Source organism: Aethalodelphis obliquidens, unplaced genomic scaffold (assembly GCF_003676395.1).
Source record: "Aethalodelphis obliquidens isolate GAN/ISIS:26980383/991018 unplaced genomic scaffold, ASM367639v1 scaffold26, whole genome shotgun sequence".
In the NCBI taxonomy this organism is placed as follows: Eukaryota; Metazoa; Chordata; class Mammalia; order Artiodactyla; family Delphinidae; genus Aethalodelphis; species Aethalodelphis obliquidens.
Genome location: NW_020837970.1, coordinates 10,592,573 through 10,606,019, shown reverse-complemented (window position 1 = coordinate 10,606,019; position 13,447 = coordinate 10,592,573). Strand labels below are relative to the sequence as shown.

General features: G+C 38.5%; 1 protein-coding gene across 4 annotated transcripts in view; it reads right to left on the bottom strand.

Annotated features, from left to right (window-relative positions):
- Positions 1-13,447, bottom strand: part of USP3 (ubiquitin specific peptidase 3) — a 195,717-nt gene that overhangs the window by 28,931 nt on the left and 153,339 nt on the right. For 3 of the 4 annotated variants that reach the window (XM_027123240.1, XM_027123239.1, XM_027123237.1), the window contains 5 exons: positions 12,006-12,119; positions 9,382-9,495; positions 5,764-5,910; positions 1,899-2,005; positions 1,642-1,722 (listed from right to left, as the gene is read on the bottom strand). In XM_027123240.1, the coding sequence (XP_026979041.1) occupies positions 1,642-1,722; positions 1,899-2,005; positions 5,764-5,910; positions 9,382-9,495; positions 12,006-12,119 (563 nt within the window). The remainder of the gene's footprint in view (positions 1-1,641; positions 1,723-1,898; positions 2,006-5,763; positions 5,911-9,381; positions 9,496-12,005; positions 12,120-13,447) is intronic. The other variant, XM_027123238.1, reaches the window with a different exon arrangement.

The window sequence follows — 13,447 nt, the reverse complement described above, 5'->3', positions numbered from 1 at the left end:
TCAGTATTAGGGCATTAAGTTTAAGTGAAATGTTACAGAGGCAATAAGAACCATGTATGACCAATTCAGGAGGGGTGGGGGAATCAGCACTGAAGGAAGGAGGAAAGAAACCTGAACAAATGAGTGTCTCTGGGTCTTCCAATCAATCAGTCAAAAATCATCTGGACTAACGGTTTTGTTTAACATGAGGAATTATGATTCAAATAGATACCCAGATATATATATTAAGGAACAGTATGTTTTACTACATTAATATTATTAGTGTTCTTATTGAAATTTTAAGATGAAGTCAATCTAATTTAGATTATATAATTTGAGGCTAATTCCTTTAACTTTCACTGATTTCCCCTCTAAATGATCAAATAATATTTGTTTTATGCTTAAGTTAGCCTGTATTCATATGCCATAAATATAAAGGGAAAATGATCTGACAGACACTTGCTATCAAGTATACTGTGATATTTTCTTAATCTCAAATAGGCCAAAAACAGTTTTAGAGGAACATACTAGAGCCACATATTTTAGAGGGAAGTGGCATGGATGGGGCTTCCTTAAATTTGTTTTGTACTCCTGTTCAAAAGAGACAATCAACACTGTTGTATAGGTGGAGAACAAACTAAAAGCATCTACAGAGTGTTTTCATATCCATTTTACAGGATAATTTGCTTCTACAGCAGCACCGTCCAGTAGAACTTTCTGCAACAGTGGAAATGTTCTGCACCTGTGCTGACCACTACAGTAGCCACTGGCCCCAGGTGGCTCCCGAGCACTCTAAATATGGCTAGTATAACTGAGCAATGGAATTTGAAATTTCACGTTGATTGATTTTAATAGGCACATGTGACTTCATGGTTGCATATTGGACAGTATAGTTTTAGACCAACAGAATCTTCTGTTTTGTAAGAAAAGTTTACATTATATGTATATTAATCATTATGACAATACTACCTAAAACTTTTTGACAGTACTCCCTACAGCTTTTAGTGAACATGTAATTCAGGGTAGAAACTTTATTTGCCTTCACTATAGAGGTACTTAATGACAGAACACATACTAATCCTCTTTCTCTTTTCTATCCTAGTTTCTTCTTTCTATGACTAAAAAGAACGATTAGTCATTTTAGTGGTTGGTCAAGGACAGGTCTTCTGCCTTGACTAAAGTAGTTAATACTCATCAAGGAAAAAATCTGTTCAGAAATCTCTGAAAGTAAATGTGAATTTGTATCTTGCAATTAAAAGCAAGGCCTCAGGCTTAGCCAACAGTTATGTCATCAAGAGAGCTCTCAAATTATTAGTCATACAAAAGAGTGAATGACACCATAATTTATAAAACTTTTCTGAGGTTCTTTCTTCCTCTGGTTACTAGTGGAATATCCATAGAATAAATTCTATTTCATTAGATCAGAAAAAGTTTTGTTACAAACTTTCAATTTTAAACTAGTTTTAAAAAGAGGAGAAAGGTGAGAAATATGTTTCACCTGGCAGGTCAGTATCTCTGGCAGGCATTCTTGCTAAACAGAATTTTTTGGTACAAGAAGAGACATTCAGGTTTGACTTTTGTTAAGTTATAACACAAATTAATTACAACAATTATTTGGTATTTCAAGGGGGAAAAAAATCTGGAACATCAAAGTATCTTTACCTCGTAATGAACAAACTGGTCCATTTTCTTGATTCTTAGAGCGTTTATTTCTGAACTGACTTGGAATATCTAATGAAAGGTCTTAAAAGGAAACAGGAAAACAACTGTTAAAGGCATATAACCACACTCAAAAAAATAATTTCAAAAATTGATGTATTTTTAAGGATTTATCTCTCTACTGTCTTAGTTTTCAAAGGAAACATTACAGTTATTATTTTAATACAATATTATATCTCCATATGCCAAATATGTCTTACCTAGGAATGGATCAAACTTTCTAGATTCTGTCCCACATATGAGGCAGTTAACCTCATTTTGGAGAATGCCTCCGAATATAGCCGTGACAACTGTGGATGCTCCATTTCTAGAGAAAATCACACAGGCAAACATCTCAGTAAAAAACTAAAATACATACGTGTAGGTGGCTCTGGGGTGTGTGTGTGTATATATATATATATCATTTATTAATTTAAATTATAACACAAAAATTTTGAAGCTATATATAGATGTATACCAAATAAAAGGTTTAAGCCACTGTCCTTCCCCCAGCTCCTCTCCCAAACCCACTACTTTGTACAAAAGTTCCTAACAAACAAACACTGAACATTTGCCATTACTAACAAATCACGTACGTGCCTGTCTGTACTCAGGGCAACAGGACCCCTTTCCCTCAATTATACCCCTCAGAAAAGAGGGAACTGCCTTAGATTGGACCCTTTGCAAGACTTCTCATATTATGGGGAGCACTCTCAATTACTTTACTTTGAATAACAACCTTGATCAAAGATAGTTTCAGGTGTTTTTAGATGGTCATATTTGGGGAAAATGAGGTAAACAAATTTAATACATACTTAGTAATCACTGGTGGAGATATGACTTCACATTTGAAGTGCTGGATCTTACTATCAGCAAGCGTTTTAAAAAGCTCACTTAAAACAATATAATAATTCCCTTGTGGAGATAAAAAAATATGTACAGCACTTTAAGAACAATAAGAAACCAACTGTCCTAATACTACTTAACCTCTCTGTGCCTCAGCTTCATCAAATGTGAAACAGGCATAACATCTATCTACCTCAGAGGCCTGGTGACGATGAAATGGGAATATACCTACAGTGCTTTTAGACAAGTGCTTACCAAAAAGAAAGACCTTAGAGTGTTGTAAGCATCTTTTATAACAATAATCAGGATCATACCTGCCTTCTGCTTTTCTTTCCTAAGTATCTTGGACATGTAACTCACAGGTGCACAGCCTGCCACGGTATGGACAGAGAATGCACAAGAACAGCTGAGAAAGTGCACCAGTGACAGCATGATTAGCAAGCACTTATATTATTTGGCACTTACATGCCAGGCTCCATTCTAGGTACTTTCCATGTAAATCAATTAATCCTCACAGCAACTCTGAGGTAGATAAGATCATCCCCATTTTGCAGACCAGGAAGCTGAGGTTCATAGGTTAAATAACTTGGCCCAAGTTCACACAGCTGGCCTGACCTGAGCACCTGCTGTGGACACTATGCTCCTTCTCTTAATTTAACTAATATATAATATTAATGGGTAAATCAACTATACTTCAATAAAAAAATATTATTTTAAAAACCAAAATGGTGGGCTTCCCTGGTGGCGCAGTGGTTGGGAGTCCGCCTGCTGATGCAGGTTCATGCCCCGGTCCGGGAAGATCCCACATGCCGCGGAGTGGCTGGGCCCGTGAGCCATGGCCGCTGAGCCTGCGCTCCACAACGGGAGAGGCCCGTGTACCGCAAAAAAAAAAAACACCCCAAAATGGCTTTGGGTTTCACTGAAACAACAGGAACCCACATAAAATTGTCAACAGAACAAATAAAGATGAATCAGAATAAAAACAAAAACATTAATGGATACTGAGGTTCATTTGTGTGCTGTCATTAACAGTACTACAGTGAACACAGATAATAACTTTTGTGCACTTATGCAGTTACTTGAGCCAGTATATTGCTCTTTTTCGCTAATAGCAATTTGAGGTGGTTTCTGTCACTTGCAGTCAATAGTACTCCTAATACACTGAACCGTACTTCAAATTGCTCCAAATTAGACCTACTGCAATGATGAGACAGACAAAACTTACCTGAGCAATTCTATTATTTTAAAAGTTTGCTTCCTTTTATACTGTAGCTTTTTTGTTTTTTTAAGTTGTTCATAGGATACACATGGCTTTAGTAAAGTACAAAGGGAAGATACAATGGGAACTGTAGGATATAATGGCCATTTCAGGTTTTAGATTTAATATCTGTATCACAAAGGATATACCACCCCCCAAAAAAATCTACTGAAAAATAAAGGGACTATGACTGACCCTTTTATACTGATGTTCACACACACTGCTGCCTTTAATTAAAATGTAAACTGCTTTATTAAAAAGCAGTACATTTAAACTCAATGTACTTTCTTCCTTTATAATTTCTTCCTCTGAGAAAAAGATACTAATGAATTCTTGGCTCTCTGATGTGTATGGCATTAAGCTTAGTCATTATACAATGACTTAAAACAAGATTCACGAATTATTTCAAAATCACTGTTCCATTTCTCATAACTACACAACGAGAGAGTTTAAATATTGGCTACTTGGACAGGCTATTATGCTGCAAAGTTCCTTTATATTGGCACTCATGATTTTCTATGTGTTAAAAAGAACACATCCGCCATTTATTTCTACCATCCTCACCCCCACCTTCAGTAGGGTTTAGTGTGTTTATACGAATAAATACAAGTACAGGAGACCTTTTTTTTTTGTAGTTTCAGCAAATATGATCCTTACATCCTGAAATGCATCCTCCAGTGAATTTAAGGGAATATAAAGGAGCCTGAGTTTTGAATACTTAGTAATTTTTTTATGTTCCTAACTCACTACTGGAACTTAAAATTACTATTATTTAAAATATCATGAAAGGGTATGGATTAATACTGAAAACTCATTAGTTACTAAAAGAACATCTTATATCACACAATGTGATTCCCTAAGGGTGCCCTGGGCATCAAATAAAATAATAAAGACATATATCCTCTCGCTTCGCACAGACTATCCTTCATAGAGCCCAGCTCAATATGCTTTGTGTATGAATATATCATCCTAAAATACAAAACAGAATTTTTCATTTAATACTATGTTTGATTGGGTGCTAGCAGCAAGAACATTTCTACCAGATCACAGGTCCTTCCCTTTCTGTACTGGATTCTAATTTGAACCATAGCTCCTAGGACCTAGGTTCAAACATTTAAAAAAGTATGGCAATTCATACTGATTGCCCATCTCTGATACAGTCAGATTGGCTGTGCGACTGCTCTGTCATTAAAAAGACCTTATCTTACACAAAATCTGATTTACGAACTGTCAGGCAATATACTACAGCAAACCCTATATATAACTTACTCTTTTCTTCTTTCTTTGGGGAGTTCGTCTTATAATCCCTTTCCTGCATAGGTCAATATGAAACTTTTCCCAAAATTTGAACAAAAGGAGACAACTAACCAAGATCCAAGCTGAAATCAAAGTCAATTTTCTCTCCCTCAGCAAAATAAACATTCTGCTCTCAATGTGTATTTTGGGGTATCAGTACCTGGGAAAGCAACCCAAAAGGTTTGTTTTGTTCATACTGAGAGGCAAAAAAAAAAATTCTGAAAAGTTACGAATGCCTCAATTTGATTAAAGAACAGACATATTTTTGGAAAATTTAAGTCCAAGTGAGGCTTTAGAAAAATTCACATTCAAAATATTTTAAGCCTGTTATTAGTGAACAAATGCAATTATTTTAGTATATGAAAACTGTCTCCCATACATTATTCAATACAGTTGGAGGAAAATTTTTAAGTGTTAAATTGTACAAATGTTTTCTATTTTTTCAAGTTTAAAAATAATCTATAGCAAATAACGATTAGAACTACACCTGGATGCAAGTACAAGATGCCTTCGATCTGGAAGCAGGAGGCATGTGCTAGCTAGTCCCCTTGGTCAGAAAGTTCAAGTGCACAAAAGTTTCAGCAAAGGTCCAGAAAACTTCCCACCTTCCATTATAAATCTAATAAACAATAACACCAGTAGCAATCTGAGGTCTTCCCAGAAAACAAAAGGAAACTAAATCTTACATGCAACATTTGTTACTTGCAGACAGAGTAGAATTCTCTTGCAGAATTGATGAGCGGGAAATACCGTTGAAACCGCCCTGGAGTTCCAAGTGCAGGTGGTCTAACAGGTAGCGCATGAACTCATGAGCGTCCTGCTGCTGATAGCCCCTTGAAGCAAACAGAAACAGTCACTGTGGGGCTCCGCCTGCCCAGCCAAACAGGCAGGAGGGCAAAGTGTTGAGAAGGGCCACAGCCCTGCGCTCAGAGCACAGGGAGGCGCCCTGATTCTTCCTCCTCACTTCCTCCTTGTTTTACATGTGAAAGCACCTTCCAGACAGAATTCCACTACTGAAAAACAAGTCTGAAAACACAGAGTAGTAGAGCTAACTGGACTTCTAGTGATCTCAACTGACCTCACTTAAGAGGAAAACTGAGGGGCAAAAAAGGGGTTGTGGGACCTGCCTGAAGTCCTGCAACAGGAGAGTAACATGTCTCCTGGATGGACTGTGAATCTTCCCATTTCCCACACGGCCTCTCTAGAAGATGCTCAAATGTTAAAATTTCACATCTTAACCTGCACCAGAAAACTAGGTCTAAACCACCATTATAAGAAATAAGGAATTTAAAACTAAATCTTTAGACTGAAAGATACTAATTTTTAAACACTGGCTGAAAGGAAGAAAAACTTTATCTAAAGAGTTAAAGATGTATAGCATTCTGTACTTGCATCCTAATCTCTGGTTCAAGAGATTTTTTAAATAAATAAAAACTTTAAAACGCATTGACTTATAATTATGCTCTAGCCTAAAACTTTAATATATACAGCAACATATTCTGAGGTTACTTCTTATACTATATTCAGTCAGGAAATTCTATGGAATTCTTCTACTAATACAGATCAATGACAAGTGAACAGTAATGAAATCTGACAAAAAATTAAGCTGGTATAGTTGGAAGGTAACAGAGGTTTATGTAGATAAATCCAGCAATGATATCTAAAGTACATTCATAAAATTATCGATAGGAAAGAATACTGCCTACATTTTTACAGGTATGGAAGGCTGAGCCTGCACATCCAGAGCCTGTGCTCCACGGCAGGAGAGGCCACAACAGTGAGAGGCCCGCGTACCGCAAAAAAGAAAAAAGAAAGGACAGGAAAAGCTAGGCATGCTAGGAAGCCATAAGAAGTGTGGCAAGTAGGTATATGTCTGCTGGGAAGTTCAAACTCAGGAACAGTTTCCCTGCTAAGTGACTGGCTTTTGGTTTGGGTGGGAAAAGAGAAAGAATAGCTCTGATGATCTCTATGTCCAAAGCTGTTGATTACATTTAGGGTACTTTTTTTTCCTGCATTTATTTATTTATTTAATAGAGGAAAGTTGTTCCTACTTCTACATGCATGATTGTATTTCAGGCTCCTCACTTTTTTCCCCCTTTGGCCATGCCGCGCAGCTTACGGGATCTCAGTTCCCCGACCAGGGATTGAACCCAGGCCACAGCCCGGGATCCTAATCACTAGGTCACCGGGGAACTCCCCAGGCTCCTCTTATTTTATTCCAAGGTATCACACTCCCTAGATACTGTCACATGTTAATCAAGGAAAATGGGCTTTCTAAACTTTAAAAAATTTTACTTTGGGATTATAAATACAAACATAATTCAAGACCCCATTGCATTTCCACTTCGGCATGTTATAAGAACTTTTACCCTGTACACGTAATAGGAGTAACAATTACGAGAAGAAAACCCTACCTCACACCTGGGCACTGTGCAGTGACCCTGCACTAAAACTTTATTCATGATATAATCTCAAGATCTAGAGCTAACCAAGAGAAAATTATTCTCTGATTACATGAAAGTGAGGAACAATCTGAATTACTACAGAACGAAGAGAAAGCCCTGCTAAGAACACACAGACATCCTATTCTGATCAGTCTCTAAGGAAATCTAAGAGTTCATATGTAATAGGAATCACTCCGGAAACGCCATCCGAATTTCTCAACCTGGTTACCTATTCCAAAAGTTCTTTCCCTTCACTGGTAGGAATAATAGAATGAGTAAAATTAAGCAGCTAAAAACTAAATCATGCTCACAGCTGGGCTAAGAAACCAGAAAGAACAGAGATACGGGCAGATTTAGATGAAAAGTAGAATTCTATTAGATGAAGAGGGAACTGAGTCACCATGGGAACCAAGTAGAAGAGTATAAAGGTGGTTGGTGGGCCTCACTGGGGCACGTGGACAAATTACTGTTAACACGTCTATCTGACCAACACCACGAAGACCTGGGTTCTAATTCTGGTCCCAACACATACTAGATGTATAAAACTGAACAAACTACTCTCCTCTGTCTCAGTTCCGTCTTCTTTCAGATGGGGCTAACACTTCTTACCCTGATGGGAATTTTGTTGTGTTTCTTAATGAAGGTCAGATATAAAATACCTAAAGTGCTCGACACATAATAGGCATTCAACAAATGGAAGCAATTTTTATATAATAACCAAACACAAAGATTAAATCCCCATCAAGAGTCTAAGTAGGTGATTGTTAGAAATTTTATATCAAGTCCAGACGTGATTAGCAGTAACTTAATCATTTCTACCTTTCCTATTTAGAGTCAGGAAATTCTAAAATTCTTACAAAATGATTCTCTCCTTCTCAGGAGAGATTTAAATAACATGAAATATAAAAGAAATTTCCTTCAAAACAAAGACCAGGGTTAACAATAGTCAATTACGTCTGATCCTCAAGGCTAGACTCTTTGGCAAGGCAACAAATTATAGTCCTTTGAAGCTGTTACCCTTTAGACATTTCTCCATACTACCAATATATCTAAACCACTCTGAGACAGTAAAGCAAGATGTATTGCTGAGTTTTACCAGAGCATGCTGGTGTTAAAAAAGAAAGAGAGGGCTGTACAAGGTGCCAAAATCATGACTAGTAAGAACCATGATGTGCTTCAGAAAGATAAAATCAGCAGAAGGTGGTGAAGGCTGCTGTCAAGCACCCGTAGTGCTTCAGATCTGCTGTTACCTACGGGGAGGACTAGCTTAGGAGAAGAGGGAGATGTCTCTGACAGCAGGGCTGTTTCCCCACTCAAGCGAGACCAGATAAAGAACACGGGAAACGCTGTGACTCTATAACCACATTAGGAGATGATGTGTTAATTGTGTTACCTTCTGGAAAGCGAATGAAGCCCAATGGACTTAACTACAGTCTTGTAAGGTCTTCAGAACCCAGACCAGAACAGTGAATACGATACCATGGTTTTCTACTGATCACATTTGGATTTTTTTTTTTTTTTAGCTGAAATAACAGGACAGTGTATGATGATAATTACTCTGTATAAGATTTTGAAAAAATCAAGGAAATTTTGTCCAGTATGTTTTCCTAGAGCACGTAAGTTATTTATAAGGGCTCTGTTTTTATAACAACAAAATGCCCTGCCTTTTGTTAAAGATTTTTCTAAGGTCTATTATTTAAACACATTTGTCTAGTAGGATATATCCAACTTCTGTTCTCCTTAAAAAACAAAACACTGGTTTCATTATTGAGAATACCACCACTCTGTTGGAAATTGTTCCAGGAACAGTGTAAAGACTAATATTAATGTTTTAAATATCCTTCATTAAATAATACTTACCTAAAATTCGGCATAATCTTCCAAACAACATAAAATAGGGACTCTGGGCTAAATGCAGTCTGGCTACCTTGCCATAATGCACAGAGTGTCTTTCTAAACTCTTCCACCAAAGACCTAGAAAAGAGCAGGGGATGATGAGACCCTCAGCATTAGTGAGAGAGGCTGCTATTTCAATACATAATGCCAAACTGTCTAAAATCCACAAATAAAAAATGAAAACATAAAAAGAGTTTGGTCTCTTCTGAATTCAACCTGACAGCTAAGTACAGCATCTCAGAACCCATACAAATAGCAGTGATTACAGACAAAACTAGTTTTTTAACTATATGGTGAACTCTGAGTATGCCAAAGTACTGCCATACTTGTAAAATAAAGCAATGGATAAGTTACAAATCAAATTACCTAAGAATGAAGTGTTTCCAAAAAATCCATGAAACAAGTAACAGAATCTCTTTCTCCAGCTCGTGCCTTTCTCCTTCCTGCCACTCTCTAGGAGCGCACTCCCCAGACCTCGATGCGTGACTGCTCCTCTCTGCCGCAGAGTTCATCTGGCCACAAAGCTTCAACGCTCACCTCTATACCAATGACTCTCAAATCCAAATCTAAACTCCAGATTTTTCTCATGACCACTTTTATTCAGTTGTCTCCAGGTTCCAACAGGAATTTTCTACTGGCTGCCCTCTTGTCTCTTCTAACTCACTGTGTCCTAAACCTGCTCTCTGTACTCTCCCTACGGCCCCTCAGTCTCCAATCGCCCCTTCTCTCACAGGAATACAACTTCCATTTTTTTCTTGGCACATGAGCTGCCTGGAATAAAAAAAAATTTGAGTGTGCCCAACTTCTGACAAATTCCCTTAAAGAGAAAGAGTGGTCCTTCTTATTCACCCCTTCCTTCTGCCTTCCAGCTAGAATGAGGACGAAACGGTGGTGCGCCAGCACCATTGTGGATGATGCGGGCTGGTGGGACAGAAAGCCAGAGGAGCCCAGTGATTGTGTGAAACAAACCTAGATGGATAACCTCCAACTTTTACGTGAGAAGATAAACCACGGATGTTTAAGTCACCGTTAGTTTTGGTCTTCTATGCATGTAGGTAAGCTTATACACCTCCTCAACTTCAATGACTGTATGTGTCAATACAGCTACCATACTCATGGATACCTGGTTGATATCACAGAGAATCTCACTATCTTCTTTCTCAACCCCTGTTATCCAGTAGGTTCTTCAAATACAAATCATATTTTTTACTTCCTAGTACCTGAACCCTCATCCTATGTTTGAGGAACCCCACCTTAAGAGTCAAAGCCTGCCTCCTACTGTGGAAGCTGAAAAGGCCAGGTACTTGCTCTCTCAGCCCCCACCCGCTCCCCCTTGAAGCCAGCACTCAGGTACACGGCCTGGGTATGCCTATTTGAAGCTGGAACAGTGCCAGACTGTTTCTGGTGGCAAAGAGCACAGTCAGGAGTGCAGGGGCAGAGCAGTAACAGCAGCATCGACCCAGCACCCAACTCCAGCAGTGCTGGCAATGGGAACTTCGGTGCAGCGTGGACAGCGGTCCTGATGGGACACCCTTATGGATGCCTAGACTCCAGACCTGATTTCCCCCGCATCCGGTAATGGCAAGCTCACCAACAGACTTTCAGTAAATTCCTTTTCTGCCTAAAATGGCCAGCGGCAATTTCTATAATTCGTAACTAAACCCTAAATGACACTAATGCATCAAGTACTACTAATTCTTCCCTTAACTTTTGTGCACGTGTATTTTTTCCTCTTCATTTCACAGCTATTCCCTCTAACCAATTACTATAAAGTGAAAAGCCTCCTTGAATGCAGGCACGTTCCAGCTCATCCTATATGCTGCTACCAAAGTAAACTCTAAAACACCACTTCTAGTGATATCATTCCATCCCTGCTCCAACGCCTGGTACTCCACACTACACACTATTCTAACACGGCCTATCCTATTCTCCCTCAGGCATCTAGGCAGAACACTGTCGGATTATAAGACGGCTTTTCAGAATGTGTGGGGATGGGGTGTGTGGGAGCAGGGATGGGCAGGCAGGGAAAACATTACATTAAAATACATACAGATGATAAATCGTAGCCCTATTTCAGTAATGTTAAGATACCCCTTACGGTCATGATAATATGATAAATCTTTCTGAACCCCAAAGAGAACGTGGCTGCACTGAATTTGAATATATATTGGTTTGGTTCTCAATAATCACTTGTCAACCTTCCATATCAGCTAAAAATTGACAGTACTGCTCTTAATTAATTTGATAACTACAAATTAATGTAATTATCCAAGACAGGTCTACCTAACCCTATCAGACAAATCAATTCACAGAGACTAATGATATTCACACCGGTCTATACCTAGAACTGTGTTTTCTTCATAGATGTCAATTTTAGAATGCCCAAATCCACAGACTCAACAAGCGGAGTGCTACATTTGTCCTGCCTACTAGGTAAATAGAAATAAAAGAATTCTAACAATTATTAAGATTGATAGCTAGATACTTAAACACAATTGAGAGTTGTTTTGGTGCTTTTTTTTTTTTTTAATGCACGTGCCTATTAACTCTGTAGCTCAAAGCCAGAAAGGACATATTCTTAGACTCACACGTTGTTGTCCCCCTGGCTCCTGGTATGGTACGTTCGCCTTCCCGCTGTCTTCCCATTCCTTAACTCCACAGCAGGCAGCTCTTTGAAATAACAGCAAAACTGCTCAATGTTACTATTTTAAAAGGAAGGGGAAAAAATTATTAGTTTTTAAATGTACTAAGAAGTAAAGAAAGCACTATGAGACCTATACAGTATATGGATTTTGAAAATGTGATATTTCAATTTCTCATTCAAATGATACTCAATGCAATCTCTTAACATTGCATTTCTTCATTAAGCTTCCTCATTTACTCCAAGAAAACAATACAAGGGGGACTTCCCTGGTGGCACAGTGAGTAAGACTCTGCACTCCCAATGCAGGGGGCCTGGGTTCAATCCCTGGTCAGGGAACTAGATCCCACATGCAAGCTGCAACTAAGAGTTTGCATGCCACAACTTAGGAGCCCTGGAGCCACAACTAAGGAGCCTGCCTGCCACAACTAAGGCCCAGAACAACCAAATAAATAAATATTTTTTTAAAAGGGAATATAAGTAGATGACTTTGCAAAAGTAAACAAAGACCTTAAAGCAAAATCTCTGTTCCAGAAATCCTTCCCCCTTCCCATCTATAGCCTGTCACCATTTCTTTCTTTTCAGGGCCTTTGTTCCCAAGTTTTCAGCCTTTGTTCCCAAGTTTTCAATAATTTCCTCAAATAAAAGCCTTGAAACCAACCATATTGTTTAAATACACTATACAGAGTAACAAGGAGAATTCGGTAGTGACTAGAATTTCTTCTTTGAGCAAGACTAGATAAGCTGAGAGCCAGTACCTTTAAGGAGAAATCACACATGGCTTCTGTTCCTCATTAGCAAGGTGGCCTTGGGAAAATAATTTACTGTGGTCTTTGATACCACATTAAAATCTAAAAGTATGCAACTTTCTAAATAATTTCTTCTGTATAACTTAGGTCAGCCTTGTTGTCTATTTTATTTTTCCTGCTCATCTTACTCTTTTTTCGGCCATGCAGCATGTGGGATCTTAGTTCCCTGACCAGGAATCAAACCCGAGCCCCCTGCCGTGGAAGCACAGAGTCAACCGCTGTACCGCCAGGGAAGTCCCTGCTCACCTTACATTTTGAAGATCTTCTAAACATCTGATCTTATGACCATACTTAAGACTCAACTAATGATTGAACTAAGTTATCTGAACAAGGTTCCTTATAGCCCAGGGGTCTGCAAACTATGGCCCACAGGACAAATCTGACCCTGGGCCAGTGAGCTTTTACATTTTTAAAGTGAGTTTTGTATTTTTAAAGACTTGTTTAAAAGGGAGAGGGGTGTTGAAGGGAGGAGAAGATGTGTGAGAAGGCCTGGATGTGGCATGCAAAGGTTAAAAATATTTATTTAATCTGGCCTTTTACAGAAGTTTGCTGGCCTGTGCTCAAGCCTATTCAAGAAGGA